The sequence below is a fragment of the Hippopotamus amphibius genome, chromosome 3 (genome assembly GCF_030028045.1).
Source record: "Hippopotamus amphibius kiboko isolate mHipAmp2 chromosome 3, mHipAmp2.hap2, whole genome shotgun sequence".
Taxonomy (NCBI): domain Eukaryota; kingdom Metazoa; phylum Chordata; class Mammalia; order Artiodactyla; family Hippopotamidae; genus Hippopotamus; species Hippopotamus amphibius.
The window spans coordinates 194,515,378-194,531,769 of record NC_080188.1 but is presented as its reverse complement, the minus strand read 5'-3'; the positions used below and the strand labels follow the sequence as shown (position 1 = coordinate 194,531,769).

Below are 16,392 nucleotides of genomic sequence, written 5' to 3'. Positions count from 1 at the left end.
ATGAATTATCTTAGGAGATCTTCTGGATAATGTGCTGCAGCTTCTACATCCGCACTTGCTGCTTCACCTTGCACTTTGTGTTATAGACAGGACTTCTTTCCTTAAATCTCATGAACCAGCCTCTGCTTTCTTCACACTCTTCTGCAGCTTCTTCAACTCTCTCAGCCTTCACAGAATTGCAGAGAGTGAGGATCTTACTCTGGATGCAGCTTTGCTTAAGGGAATGTTGTGGCTGATTTCATCTTCTATCCAGACCATTAAAACTTCCTCCATGTCAGCAGTAAGGCTGTTTGGCTTTCTTATCATTCTTGTGTTCACTGGAGTAGCACTTTTAATTTCCTTTGTTAACCAAGAATTCCAAGAACTGGTTGAAATAGGTGTTTATTTGGGTTTGTTAGGACTATAGCCCAGGAGACACAGATCCAAGAAGCACTTGAATTGTGTCCTGTCAGACTACAAAATGGGGGAAGCTTATTAAGGCAAAAAGTGGGAAGGTTACATAAGTTGTTCATCAAGAATAAGGGTTGCAGCTGGTGAGAAGTAAGGGTGCTTGTTAAGCAAGGATTGGTTGGGGTCCAAAAGCATTGCAGAGTTTCAAGGAGAGACCTTGGGACCATAAGGGTGCAGCTGGCAGCTGCTAGTGTTGTGGGATTTTACAGAGTGAAGCAAGACACCAAAACTATATGCAGAAAGCAGCATTTATTTGTGCCAGCACTGGCTCAATGGATTCATATCCAGAGGCTGAGCCCCTAACACTGCGAGGCAGTTTCTTTTATACCTTTCCTTAAGCTCCTATATATTAGGCTTTCTTTGTCTCCCAAATAAGGTAACAAGGAAGGTAGCATGTGATGTGATTGGATACTCTTCTTTCATGGCCTCTGGGCCATTTTTAGAGTTACAAGGGCTACATAGGAACAGAGGTAGGCAGGAAATGTGCAAGAGGAGTTGCAGAGTAAGCAGGCACATATAGATAACAACTGGACCTAGCTACATTTCTCTCCAGTTGAGTTATGGCCTCTGGGTCCTAAAGCTCCTAGAGTTCCCACCACACTAGCAGATACTGTTTTGAGAACCACTGGTGGTATTGATCGCGGAGAGGCAGCAGTGAGTGGTGACTTGAAACGAGATCTTAGTTCCCTGCCCAGGAATTGAAGCTGGGTGGCCTGGATGGAAACCAGGAATCCTAGCCATTAGACCACCACAGGCTAGAGGCTAGAAATAAGATTTCCCTGTCCGACCATTCCGGCGCCGCCCCCCCCCCCCTCCATTTGAAAGCAAGAATGTTTCAAGGAGGCAAACATTATAGGAACAGGTTCAAAGTTTATTATTATAGACACAGCACAAGTGGGAGAGTACATAGAGAAACAGTTTGTTTATTTAAGACTGAAGCAAGGCAGAAATACACACCTAGAGAGAAAGGGTGTGGGTGTCCCCCCAATGGGGAGGAGTGCAGTAAAGAGGCGGTTAAATCATTTATATAGGTCAGTTCTTCCCATCTTTGTTTACCTTTGGCCAATTATCTCACTTCTTTTCCCACATCTGACCTGTTCTAGGACCCTCCCCAACATGCACACACATCTTTTTTCCAAGATGGATTCCAGCGCAGAGGCCTGTGGGAGGCTTGACATTACCTATTATGGGGTGGTGCCCCCTCCTTTTTGACCCCTAAGGAGTTAAGAGTGGTCCTCTTATCTCCTTACTCCAGCAGAGCTCAGCTCCTGCCATTAACTTAGTCCTTGGTGGGTCCAGGGAAAACAAATTTTACTCTGCTTGCCAAACACCAGCTGTCTAGCTCAGGGGCCCATCTATCTCCTACCTCAGTATCTTTGAGTCTGATACAGTTCAGAAAATTCAGGTTCTCACTGACTCAGGAATGTGTCTGAAACCACATCCACAGAGGCCACCAGGTTCCATTTTGGATGCTTCAAACTTTCAGTTTGTAAAAATGCAATATCTAAGAAGTGAAATAAAGCAAAGAATAATAAAACAAGGTGTGCCTGGATGTGAAAAAAAGAAAGAAAGAAACAACATTCTTTGACCTAATGATTTTTATATGTGGAGCACACTTCACAGAACCAGAAAATCCTAGGCTGGAACCAGAATAATCTAGCATACCATAGATGTGCTGTTAAACATTAGTTTAACAAAGTGATGAGTTGAAACTTAGCGAAATGAGGCAAAGCAGCCCATTTAAGATCTAAATCTGGGGGATTTTCCAACCTTCACCTTTGATTACAATCACCCCTCCTTTTATTAGAGTTCTGTGAGTCTGATCTGACAAAGGATAACAACAGGTGGGTTGAGGATGGTGTGTGTGGTCTCTGGGCCTGAGATTTTTCTAGTTTATTCATCTACTCAGGACTTCAAAGCTTTGAAAGTGACTCTTGGACACTCACTTAATTATTGATACTAAGTTGTTAAGAAGCTCAGGAATTCTGCAAGCCCAGACAAGGGGGTCAAGGGGTGGGGTGGGGTGGGGGGGTGATGCTAGCCTTCACCAAAGGTTTTCTTGTGATTTTCTTGTTGTTTTTGCTGCAGCTGGTCACTTAACTGATTTAGCATAATTTAACAAGAAAGATCCAAAGATACTCATTCAGTATGGTGAAATTGGAGTGTACTTCCACTGGGTCAATGGCCAAGCGTAGCAAAGGGAATAAAAGATATCAAAGTAAGGACTTATTGTATAGCAGGCAAGCTTGGTACTAAAAACAAGCACCTATATAACTAATCTCTAGGAGTATGAATTCTAAGACTCCCAGGTACTGTGAAGAGGACAGGAGAATTGCTTTTTCTGTCCAGGCTAAAAGCTGTAAACGTCTGACCTCCTCTGTGAGGCTGATACCAGTTCAGCTCCACCATTGCTTATCTGTCGAGTAGCTGGTCTACCATCTCTCCTCCCTTTTGGCACTAGCGTAATACAACTTCTGTAATAAAGCTTCTATCTTAATTTGTCTAAATAAATAAATAAAACAAAACTTGTCTTTTTTTCCCCCTGAAAAACAGAAGACACAGAGTTTGTTTTGTCATGTGAGAATTTTGCATTTGGCAAATTCCTGCCAAGCTGTTGGGTGTAGATGTTAAAGTTTAAACTCTGGACTCAGACTGCCGAGGTTCTAATTACTAGCGGTATGACTTTGGGAAAAATACTTAAAGCTTTATGGACCTTGACGCCTTCATCTGTAAAATGTTCATCTTTGCAATATCTGCTTCCTAGGGATGTGAGGATTTGACCAGTTATGTTAGATACCTGAAACAATGCCTGGAACTAGTGAGTATTTAACATGATCAATAGTGATGATATATATGGACTTTAGGGAAGTGGGGAGTAAGGCATTTAGCTGGTCATCTTTACATTTCTTTTTGAAAAAGTCTTTCTAATGTTAGGTCATCATATTTGAAAGAGAAGTTCTGTACATATTCTAAAGAAGTAGAAATATGTGATTAAATTTTTAAAAACCAGTGAGCTAAAATAAAGTGACTTGCAGCCTCTGTTCCCATTGCTTTCATATGAGTTTATTATAATTTTATTTTGTTGTGAATCTTGTTATGAGATAGGGTAGGAAAATATATTTGACTTGTTAAATGTTGTTAGGGAGTAGAGTGTTGGTGAGTAACAATTTTTAATCCTCTACTATATTCTAAGTTGTATATAATATGTTTTGGTTATTACACATCACTACTGTTATTACACATCTTTGAATATTAAAATGTGTTCTTTTGGTTATAGCCTAAAGAAAAAGTTGTTATTTCTGTTACCTGGACACCGTTAAAAGGAGGCCGAGTAAGAGAGCTCTTGACATTTCTTGTAAATGATGTTCTGAAACACCAAGCTATATTACTAGGAAATGCAGAAGAGCCAAAAAAGAAAAAGGTAATAAGTTTTCCTCATTCTGTAATTCACTCCAGGAAAACAATACTATGTAAAAACTATTTTGTTAACAGTATTGAAGTAACACACATAATGTTGCTTAAAGGTACTCTTCAATAGTTATCACCTTAATTTGTACCTTTTGCTTGTTTTTGCAGAGGAGTCTTTGGGATACCATTAATAAGAAGAAAGTATCGACCTCTTCAGGTCATAACAAGAAGACTTCAAATACTCAAAGTGTTAATAAAACATTTAGTGTTTCCCCAAAAGCTGACAGAGTTAGGAGCCCGCTACAAGCATGTGAGAATTTGGCTACGAATGAAAGCTGTTCCCCAACAGAAAACAATTCTTTAATCCTTGAAGAAAATAAAATACCCATATCACCTATCAGCCCCACTTTCCAAGGGTGCCACAGGGAGACTAGCTTGCCACTTTCCGTCCGTCGATCTACTACCTACACATCCCTTCCTGTATCTGAAAATGGGGAACTACTGAATGTAGAAGATGCCAACATTGCAAAAGACTTTAATTTTAATGAGAAAGTCATAACTAAAACTTCCTTTGACTCCATAAATAATCTTAATGGCCAAATTGAAGAGAACAGTAAACTTATTCTTACCTCAAACTATTCTTCAACTTTGAACATCCCACAAAGCCAAGGAAGTTTTCTAAGTCCTGATTCCTTTGTGAATAATAGCCGTGCAGCTAATAGTGAACCTGAATTAGTGATGTGTCTTTCACCAGATATGTTTGTGAAAGGTAATTCAAGGCCTGTGCTTTTGGAATCAAAAAGTATACGTGAAATTTATCAGACAATTTTAAGTCCAGATTCTTTCATAAATGATAATTATGGACTAAATCAGGATCTAGAATCAGAGTCAATTAATCCAATTCTATCCCCAAATCAATTTTTAAAAGATAACATGGCATATATACGTATATCCCAGCAAACGTGTAAATTGTCACCATCATCAAATGTAAATTCTCAGCCTTCACAACCTCCTCAGGATGAGAGAAAAAATGAAGTTTTACCTTGTATTCCTCAACGTCGGGGTTCAGAATCTCCAAAAGCTACTTTTGAAGAATCCAAAACTTTAGAAATGAAGTCAAATTTTTACACTTTTAAAAAACAGAACCAGCCTAAATTTTCTGCAGTTGAGGATATTTCTAGTCACAGCCACGATAAACCTCTTAAGAGACGCCCAATACTTTCTGCCACTGTTACTAAAAGAAAGCCCACTTGTGCCAGAGAAGACCAAATGGAGACTAATAAACCAAAGGCAAAAAGATGTCTCAATGTTGTAGTGGGTGAGTGTGAAAAAGAAACAGATGATCAAAAAGAGAAAGATGATTTTCATTTTTTTCTTCCAGATAGAGATTTAATACTGAGTAGACCTAAGAATTATAAAAATGTAATAACCTCTCCCTCAAAGGTAGCTTTAGTTGCTCGTAAAAGAAAGAGCGAGGGAAAGACAGAAGATGAAAATGTGAAGGTTACAGTTACAGAATACACAGAAGTACAAGAAATCAAAAGGATCCATTTCTCTCCTGTGGAGTCTAAAACATCAACTGTTAAAAACACGCAAAAAGTGATAACCTCCACCTCGAAACATATTAGCAGCAGAGAGAAATTAAACCTGAAGAAGAAAACCGGTGAGTCTCATTAATAAAATCTTTAATGAAAGTATACCTGTACAGGCCATATTCTCTGTTTCTTAGGTTCAGTAAATTGCTGTTGATTAGCCTGAATTAACTTGTGCTTTTCATTTACCAATTTGGTTAGTGAGAGATGGGGCAAACGTAGTGCGGGGCTAAATTCTGAAATCGCTGTGATCTCGTTCTTATTTAAACTTTTGCTGTTTTGCTCATCGTGATTTTTCTGCATTAATTTTGATTTTTAAAAAACATTGCATTAAAATACTTGTCTTGATGACTGAGCTTTTTGCCCCCCCCCCCCCCGCCCAAATGTTGCATCTGGAGAGAGACTTTACATGCCGCACCTTAGTCCAGGCCCTGATGGAAGGACCCAGTGAACGCCTGGCCCCATCACACCGCCTGGGGGGATCCACAGGAAGCCTTTGCATGCCCTGTGCTCCTGGGGACATCATTCTGCTCAGCCTTTACTCGGCCATTGTTTAGGAATGAAGACAGGGCGCCTGAGCTCTTCATTCCTTTGGGATAAACCTCCCCATTCCTTCTCCAGTGCTCACAGCCGAACCACCACTGTCTGCCTTGAAAACTGTTAGCACCAATCCCATCATGACCTTTAACCCAAATTCCCTCAGATGCCAATCAAGGTCCAGGTATGAAAACAAACCACAGGGGTTATTTAACAGACAATTTAAAAGAACTCTAGGATGCCTAGGAAATATCACACCTGTATATTTTATCTCACTTCTCTTTGCACATCCCTAATTGGAAGCATCTCCCACTCCTTCTCCCCAGCTCTTTACAGGGTCTGTGCCCTGTGGACTCACTGCCCTCCCGTAGCACCTGTCTTCTGGACACTACCCCCTCCTGTTCCTGTGCTGAGCCTGGCCCTCCCCTGAGAATACTGCTTTTGTGCAACCCCTCCAGTCTGCTCTCCTGTTCCTCTGACCTTGGGCCTTTTGGTGGGACCGTGAGCCACCCACAATGTCACATCTGCTTCCAGACTGTTGCTTCTCCTTTCTTCCTTAAAAACAAATGAAAAGGAAACCAATGGCAACAAACAGCTTGAAGCTCGTTTTTCATACTATCCCACCCAGAGTTCTTGTTACAGTGAGAGATCTTTACATTTGACTCATGAGACCTTCTCTGAAACGACTACTTTACGATGATTCTTCATGATTTCAAGACCCTTGTGGGAGTTCCTTCCAATATCCTGGCCTGCTTGTTACAGCCTACTTTGGCCACACTGTCCTAAAAGCATCTCCCTCACTATGGTTTCAGCATTTTCTCTAGAAACCCAAATAATCCACCACCATTTCTCCAGCCCTCACCTCCGACAGAGCCTTACTTTCTTACTTATTCAGCTTGGATTCCACGTTGATCATAATCCCTTTGTTCACCTCTCTTACACCCATTGTGCTTGTCTGGTGAATTCCAACCCCAGTCCAGCTCTGCCTGCTCTGTGCCTGAACCTTGCTGGTTGGTCTAACCTCTAGGAGGCCTGTAACTCTTGGCTATATCTTCCTGGTTTACTGACTTTATCACTTTGCTACAGACTATCTTATCCCTCCCTTTTTCTCCTGAAGCCTCCAGCACCTCCTTCCTCCTCTCAGGATGGATAACAGTAGCGAACATTTACTGACTGCATTCTCCGCAGCCCTGGTTTTAAGTGCTTTGCTATTACCTCCTCTCATACCTAGAGCAGTCACCCTGAGCAGATGTTGTCATGAATAAGTGTTTAAGATGCGGAAATCTACGCATTCAGAAGCTGAGTAATTTGCCTGAGGTCACAGGGGTTAGTAAGTGGTCAGGCTGGGGTGCCCCCCCGCCTGGGCAGGAGGCCTGGAGCTGGTGCTCTGCCACTCACCGGAGCTGGCCACCTGCTTCCTACCTCACTGAGGAAAACTGCCGCAGCATCTGCCCCCCGCTGTGCTTTCACCCACTGCTCCCCTCCCTACCCTTACAGCCTGAAAGGTCTGTGAGTCCTCTCCAAGGACGGAGCTTCAGCAGCCGCCTTCTCTCTCCCACAGCTCCAGTGTTTTACTCCCTACGGGGCCACTTCTGATTGACACAGCTGTGCTATTATGACCTCCGACTCCTAAACAAAGACTTCTCATTGATACCTCTTATCCGCTCAGACCCGGCTCCTTTCCTCTGCCTTCCTTTAAGCAAAACTCCTTGAAAGAACGTAGGTGCTCAGTTTGGGATTGTTCACGGAGTTCTGTATACTCTTCTGTGTAAACACTATGCTTCATTTAAAAGGTGCTTTTTAACTTAAAAACAAAATCACTCTGAAAGGTGCTTGTATTAGCTGTTTCCAATTCCTCTCCTATTTGTTGAACCCACTTCAGCCAGATTTTGATGACTTTACTAAAACTTCTTTTGTCAAGGTCATTAGCACCTTCACACTTTAAATCCAGTAATTATTTCTCAGTCTTCATCTTGAGCTATTAGGCAGACTGATGCTTTTATCCTACCAGTCCCACTTCTTCCTGGTTCTTTTCCTGCGTCACTGGCTGCTTCTTGGGTTTCTCTGTGGAGTGCTCTGTGTCTCTCCAGCCTAACCTATCCTCAACCCTGACCCTGACCCTGACCCTAACCCTAACCTAACCTACCCTCGACCCCTGACCCTGACCCTAACCTTGGAGTACATGAAGATTTAGTCACTGAACCTTTTTCATACCTTCACTCATTCCCTTAATGATCTCAGGCCATCTCACAGCTTTCAGTACTATCTATGCATGGAGGCCTCCCTGTTCTATATCTTTAGGATGGGCCTCTAATCTGCAGACTCATTTATCCAGCATCTAATGTTTCTACTTGACTGCCTAATGAGCATCTTTATTTAATTTGTCCAAACCCAACCCTTTGCTGTCCCCACTCCTGTGACACGCATACCTGGTATGTCACTCCCAACACAGCATTCTGTTATGACCTCCTCTCACCTCAGGCCCCAGACCTTGGGATTGTCCCTCAGTGTGTTTCTCTCCTACCCTTTCTCTCTGAATTCACATGATCTGCCTGATTCCAAATTCAGTCCATCAACAAATCCTATCTTCTCTCCTTCCAAGAATCAACACATTCAGATCACTTCTCACCATTTCCGACGGCACCGTCCGAGCCTGTCTGTGTCACTGCAGGATCCCTAACAGATCTTGCTTTCACCCTTGCCTTCTCTGGAATCTGTTTTCCACACAGCAACCAACCTCATGTTTCTGATGTGCCAGTTGGATTGGGGCACTTGGTGTCCAGTGCGTGGCTCTTTTGCTTCCTGGCTCAGGACCATCAGTGGCTCTCTGCTGTCACCAGATGATTTCCCAGCTCCGTGTTCTGTCATTTGAGGTTTTCTTCATGTGATCTCCATTTATCCAGCTTGTCTCATTATTCTACAACATTCTACCATGCTAGTCTTGCCATTCCATCCTCTTTTTTGTCATTGTTTTTAACATCGCTCGTCATACATAATTTAAAAAAAATTGTCTCTTGTGACAGGAACTTTTAAGATTTATTCTCGCAACAACTTTCAAATATGCAGTACAGTATTATTAACTATAGCCACCATGCTGTACATTACATCCCCATGACTTATTTTGTAACTGGGAGTTTGTAACTTTTGACCCCTTTACCCATTTTACCGCCACCTCCAACCCCATCTCAGGCAACCACCAATCTGTTCTCTGTATCTATGAGTTTGTTTTTTGTTTTTGTTTTTCTATTAGATTCTACATATAAGTGAGGTCGTACAGTATTTGTGTTTCTCTGACTTAATTCACTCAGCATAATATTCTCAGGATCCATCCATGTTATTGAAAATGGCAAGATTTCGTTCTTTTTTATTGCTGATTAATATTCCATTGCATACATATAAAACATTGATAGGCACTTAGGTTGTTTCCATCTTGGCTGTTGTAAATGATGCTGCTATGATCATTGGAGTGCATGTATCTTTCCCAAGTAGTGTTTTCATTTCTTCAGAAAATACCCAGGAGTGGAATTGCTAGAATATTTAGTAATTCTATTTTAAATTTTTTGATAAATCTCCGTACTGTTTTCCATAGTGGCTGCACCAGTGAGAGACTTCCCTTTTCTCCATGTCCTTGCCATACTTGTTATTTGTTGTCTTTTTAATAACAGCCATCCAACAGGTGTGAGATGATTTGCTCATTGTGCTTTTGATTTGCATTTCCTTGATGGTTAGTGATGTTAAGCATGTTTTCATGTATCTGGTAGCCATCTGCATGTTTTCTTTGGAAAAATGTCTATTCAGCTCTTCTGTCCATTTTTTAATTAGATTGTTTTTGCTATTGAATTGTATGGGTTCTTTATATATTTTGGATATTAACCCCTTATCAGATATATGATTTACAAACATTTTTCTCCCATTCGGTAGGCTGCCTTTTCATTTGGTTGGTGATTTCCTTTGCTGTGCAGCAAGCTTTTTAGTGCGATGTAGTTCCACTCGTTTATATTTGTTCTTGTTGCCTTTGCTTTTGGTGTGAGATTCAAAAAATGATTGCCAAGGCTGATGTCAAGGATCTTACCCTCTGTGTTTTCTTCTAAGAGTTTTATGGCTTCACATCTTGCATTTAAATCTTTAATTTAATCCACTTGGGTTTTTTTTTGTGTGTATGGTGTAAGATAGTGGTCTAGTTTCATTTTTTTGCATGTGCCTGTTCAACTTTGCCAACATCATCTATTGAAGAGACTGTTCTTTCCCCATTGTATATTCTTGGCTCCTTTGTCATTAATTGGCCATATGTGCATGGGTTTATTTCTGGACTCTATTCTATTCCATTGATCTATGTGTCTGTTTTTATAACAATATCATACTGTTTTGATTAATGTAGCTTTTGAATATAGTTTGAAATCAGGGCCCGTGATGCCTCCAGGTTTGTTCTTTCTCAAGATTGCTCTGGCTATTTGGGGTTTTTTGTGACAGTTCTATACAAATTTTAGGATTGTTTGTTCTCTTTCTGTGAAAAATGCCATTGGAATTTTGATAGGGATTGCATTGAATCTGTAGATTTTGGATAGTATGGTCACTTGAACAATGTTAATTCTTCAAATCCATGAGCATAGGAATATCTTTCCATTTATTTGTGTCTTCTTCAATTTCTTTCAACAGTGTCCTGTAGTTTTCAGTGCACAAGTCTTTCACCTCCTTGGTTAAATTTATTCCTAGGTATTTTACTCTTTTTGATGTAGTGAGAATCTTTCTGATGGTTTATTGTTAGTGTAAAGAAATGCAGCAGACCTTTGTATATTGATTTTATATCCTGCAGCTTCACTGAATTTGTTTATTAGTTCTAATAGTATTTTGGTGGTGTCTTTACGGTTTTCTATGTATAGCATCATGTCATCTGCAAATGGTGACCATTTTCCTTCTTACTTTCCAATTTGGATGCCTTTTATTTCATTTTCTTGACTAATTGCTGTGGCTAAGATTTTCAAGACTATACAGAATAAAAGTAATGAGAGTGGGCATCCTTGTCTTGTTCCTGACCATGTATCCTCTTATTAACTTTCATATCTGTTGTTTTCTCACTAACTCAAATCTTTCACTGATTTCCAGCACTCTACTCCCTGATGACTTTTTCCTCTATGTACGTTCCCTTAGCAAATCTGAATGCAGCATATGAGAAGTCGTATCTACCTGTTAACTCCATTTCTTTGCTTGCATGGTTTTACTTCCTATAGAAATATTCTGACCAGATACAAAATTCTTTGAATGTAAGGAACATATCTATTTTGATCTCCTACAAGGTGTACAATAAATAATGAATGAATGACACAGTATTGATAAATGAATGTATGAGCAAATAAACCACTGATGTGTTGACACTTGAACCTGCAATTTGTTTGAGGTGGCCATCTAGCTGAGCTGAGCCTCTTTGCAAAGTTTAAAGAGAATTGCGCACATTGGGTATCTGATTAATGAGCGTGATAACTCGCTAAGAGTGCCCCTGCCTTCTTTTATTCTGACAAACCCAGGAGAGCAGAGAGAGAAGTCAGTTTTACAAGATACATTTTCTCAACATTATTAAGGTGCCTACTAGGTGCTATGCATTGTACTAGGCACTGTGGATAAAAGGAGAAAATTATCATCATTCCTGTCCTCAAGTTGCTCCCAGTCCTTTATGCTATGCCCAGGGAATTGTGAAAGCACAGAAGTAGACGCACTTTACTTGGCTTTATGTGAATGACAAGAAGCTGTGACATGTTCCCAAGGAAGCTTTCCACAGAATAAAATGGTTCTAGGTAGAGGTGCTAGCTTTTGCAAGCCTTCAGAATGAGGAACCTTTCCTCATATTTTTATTTTTAAGTTGTGTTAAAATGCAAAGGACCTTATAACCTAATAAATATTATGTAACAATTTGGTCATATTCCTTATTTTGACATTTGGCATAGATTTGCAATTCTTCTAAATCAAAGCTGAGCAAACTTTTTCCTAAAGGTCCAGATAGTGAATATTTAGGTTTTGCAGGACCTATGATCTCTGTCACAGCCACTGAGCTCTGCCATTGTGAAAAACAGCCATGGACAGTGTGTAAATGAACGTGTGCCAAGAAAACTGTGTTTATGGACTGAAATCTGAATTTCATATCCTCTTCATGGGTCATGAAATATAATTGTTTGGAGGTTTCTTTTTTAACTGCACAGATGTAGAGAACAAATGTATGGACAACAAAGGGGAAAAGAGGGGGGTGAATTGGGAGACTGGGATTGACATATACACACTACTGTGTATAAAATAGATAACTAATGAGAACCTGCTGTATAGCACAGGGAACGCTACTCAATGCTCTGTGGTGACCTAAATGGGAAGAAAATCCAAAACGGGATATATGTATATGTATAACTGATTCACTTTGCTGAACACTGGAAACTAACACAACATTGTAAAGCAACTATACTCCAATAAAAATTTTAAAAAAACAACAACTAGTTTTCACATTTTCATAAATGTGAAAACTCCTCTTAGCATGCACACTGTACACAACAGCCGTGGGTGGGAGTCCACCCTGGGCCTTACCTCTGCCCCCTCTGTTGCTCCTTGTTTTTATCGAGCAGCAGCGCAGGATGGTGTGAAACCTGCCTTTGTGGGAGGAAACTGCGTTCGGAAAGGTTATTTGTAGGTACCACCCTCCATCTCCCTCGTCACCTGGGTGAGGCGTTGCGATCCATCAGGGCTCCCTTTCTCCATCGCTTGCCTAGTTAGTTGACATTAAGTCTTGTTAGTTCTGCTGTGAAAATAACTCTTCTCTAATCCGTCTCTGCTGCTTCTGTGTTCCTTTAAATTCTCATCATAGCTAACTTAGGCCCCTGGGGTAGCTTTCTTTTAGATTCCATCTCTAGTCTTGCGTCCTTTGAGCCCATTGTCCATTCTGTCTTCTGAAATACATATGATGGTGTCACTGCCTGGATTTTAATCCTTCACTGACCCACCACGGACTTCTAACTGAATAATAGTGCAAGGAGCTATACTGTCCAGCTCTGCCACCCAGTAGCATGCGTAACCTTGACCAAGTGGCTTAGTTGCTTTAAGCTCCAGAAGCCTGATTCCATAAAATGTGGATAATAAAAGTGCACTTCTCATAGGTTTCTGGTGATGATTGCATGAGCTAACCTGAATTACAAGACTCTGGCACAAGGTATTTAAATATTAGCTGTCATGTTTTTTTTTAATATTATTGAATTCTTTTACACCTCTTCCAACCTCTTTTTTGTCTTGTTTTTCTTATCTGTATTCTTGGCTCCAGGCACTTTTGCAGTTCAGTCAAAGGCCTCATTCCTGGTGTGTGATGTCCACTGCAGGGTCAGCTCAGAGACATCCTACCAGGAGGCTGTCCTGCCATTTCAGTGACTGAGCTCTCCCTCCCCTTGTCCCGTGGCTCCTCATGTGTACTTCTCCTTACGTAGTGTATTGTGATTCTTTCTACACTTCTGTACTAGGCTGAGAACTTCCCGAGGGCTGGGACCGCATCTTTCCATTCTGTATTCTCAGCACCTATCACAGGGTCTGGTGTATATATACACACAGTGAAGTGGTTGAATCTGAACCCTAGCTTCTGTAGACACAAAATACATTGTAGTTTCTGGTCTGTAACTTCCAGATGTAGGTTTCATTACCAGAGTTCATACCCTGGTACCTAGTGGTTATTTAGCATTTGCTAAATGGATATGATTTCAGAGAGCCCAAATTTTAACTTGATGACAGTTCATTCACAGAATTTCATTTTTTTAATGCTATAATTCTGTTTTCTCATGTATTTTAGATTTATTAGGATACAGAACTCCTAATTTTAAAACAAACAAAAGGACAAAACCCATTGTTCCTGTGGCAAAGTCTAGCTTGACCTTCATAAAACCACTAAAAACAGGCAAGTGTTTATTATCTTTAAAGTTTATGAAAAACTGACATGGAATGAAGCATTAATTGCATTTCAAATGGAAAGGAACTGATATTTTTTGTCGAATAAAAGCCTTGAAGAATTGTTAAAGTATGTATTCAAGTAACAATCAGGATATTTTCTCTGAGTTCAATGAAATTGACTCACTTTACTTAGGATTTTTAAATAACCAGGAGGTACTGCCTTACTTTTTCTCTTTTACTTTGACTACATTTTATATCTAAAATGCTTCCAACTATTTCTAGCAAGTAGTGAAAGAGCAAACGTTGTTCAGTGTTTTAAAGGTGGTTTTGCTGGTAAGAAATGATCTTTTGCTATAGATTGTATAATAATTTAAAGGAAAATTTCTTATGCTATAACCTAATTGTATTCTTAGGTATTCCTAGACACCCGATGCCATTTGCTGCAAAAAACATGTTTTATGACGAACGCTGGAAGGAAAAGCAGGAACAGGGCTTCACTTGGTGGCTAAACTTTATATTAACTCCTGATGACTTCACTGTAAAAACAAATATTTCTGAAGGTAAACATTGTTAATGTTTAAATAATTCTTCTAACAGTTTTTTAACATGATTTCTCATTCTTTAATTATATGTGCTTATTATATTGTAGTTAATGGCATGGTTCACTAGATCATTAACACAAATGCTCAAGATTGTGCAGGTGAGAACTTTTAGGGAATTTTGTGCTGAAAGTAATGAACTTGAATTTTTTTTTTTTTTAATTTCTCTTCTTGCTCATCAGCCAATGTGATTTCCAGCCTTTCCAGTGAATGGGTTTTATTTCAATACAGATTCAGCCTGCATTAACAGTGAGACACGGCTGCCTAGAAATCTAGTTCAGTCTCAGCTGCATTAATAAAGTGTAAAGTCCCGGTGAACCAGTTAAGTCTTTTGTGGCCAGATCACTTTAGGGATGTTGTCTTCACTGTACCTTAGCTTAAGATGTTTGTAGGCAAGTATATAATTATGAGGGATCTGAAAACCAGTTGATATGGGGAATTTTTAAAATATTTCAGTGTTTTTTCTGGAAAAGAGAAAAACTCAAGTATAGGACAGGATGGAAACATGGTGTCCTTCAAATATTTAAAGGGTTTTCTCCTGAGAGAAGGAAGCTTCACTTGGGCTGCTCTCCCATAGAAGTTATAGGGATTGGTCCAACTCAGGATAAGGAGAAACCCTTTAAAATATTTAACTTGCCAAAGCATCACACAGGCTGACTTTAAGGCGATGATGTCTCCATTGTTGCAATGTTCCGGCAGACACTGCTCTGTATTTGTTAGAGAAGTGTGTACAGGAATTTTACATTAAAAGGCCCTTTGATTAGATAATCTCTAAGGTGCTTTTCTTTTTTTCCCAAAAGTAAACAAAGCATGATTTTTAGTACTCTTCTTGAGAGGAAATGTGTTTTATAAAAATTCAAATTGCATTTCAAATTTTAACTGATTTTAACAAATCACATTCTTTAGGAGCTTAGCTTTTTAATTTATGAAGAGGATGGAAGCAGAGAAACCGGTTAGGAGGCTCTCGTTAGTCTGGGTTAGAGGTAATCACGTTGGAACCTAGACAGCAGTGGTTGTGAGAAATGGTTAGACTTGGGATACAGTTTGCAGGTGGAGTCAAGAGGTTGCAATGATAGGATGGCCTAAGGTTCTGAGTGAACGGTGACAGCTTTATTTTGAGGTGGGAAAGAGGAGAAGCAGGCTAGAAGGAAAGATTCTGTCTTGGTCATCTTCAGTGGCATTTATTGCTGGGTTTTAAGATTATATGAATATTGTTTAACCAGAAGCATTCTTTCTTTTGTTTTTACCCAGTAAATGCTTCCACTCTTCTTTTGGGTATAGAGAGTCAACATAAAATCAGTGTCCCGAGAGCTCCTACCAAGGATGAAGTGTCTCTGAGAGCTTATACTGCTCGGTGCAGGTTGAATAGATTACGTCGTGCTGCATGTCGTTTATTTACTTCTGAAAAAATGGTTAAAGCTATGAGAAAGCTTGAAATTGAAATTGAAGCTAGGCGGTTAATTGTTCGAAAAGACAGACACCTCTGGAAAGATGTGGGTAAGAACATTGTGGAAATCTTGAGATTCATTATTTAAAAACACTAGAAATTTTTTATTTCAGAGTCAAATATATACATGATTTCTCTTTGCTGACTAAAACTTCACAGACTTAAATGTGATCATGTACTTATATTAAAGAGTGGAAGCATACCTTAACTTATTTCATATATGCAATTTTTCTTTTTTGCCACTGATTTCTCTCCACGAAATTTTATTTACTGTCTCTATTTGATTAGTAGTCTGACCTTACTTGCTTTTCACATTCATTTCAGGAGAACGGCAGAAAGTGCTAAATTGGCTTTTGTCATATAATCCTTTGTGGCTACGAATTGGCCTAGAGGTAAGTACACCTTTCAGGTTTTGAAAAAAGATACATTTTTTTTATTATATATTTTTAATAGA

At 39.7% G+C, this 16,392-nt stretch overlaps 1 protein-coding gene across 4 annotated transcripts in view; it reads left to right on the top strand.

The window, feature by feature from the left end:
* Positions 1 to 16,392, top strand: part of ASPM (assembly factor for spindle microtubules) — a 68,441-nt gene that overhangs the window by 6,368 nt on the left and 45,681 nt on the right. For all 4 annotated transcript variants that reach the window (XM_057729783.1, XM_057729781.1, XM_057729780.1 and 1 more), the window contains exons 2-7: positions 3,728 to 3,871; positions 4,027 to 5,521; positions 13,795 to 13,899; positions 14,306 to 14,452; positions 15,743 to 15,988; positions 16,263 to 16,330. In XM_057729783.1, the coding sequence (XP_057585766.1) occupies positions 3,728 to 3,871; positions 4,027 to 5,521; positions 13,795 to 13,899; positions 14,306 to 14,452; positions 15,743 to 15,988; positions 16,263 to 16,330 (2,205 nt within the window). The remainder of the gene's footprint in view (positions 1 to 3,727; positions 3,872 to 4,026; positions 5,522 to 13,794; positions 13,900 to 14,305; positions 14,453 to 15,742; positions 15,989 to 16,262; positions 16,331 to 16,392) is intronic.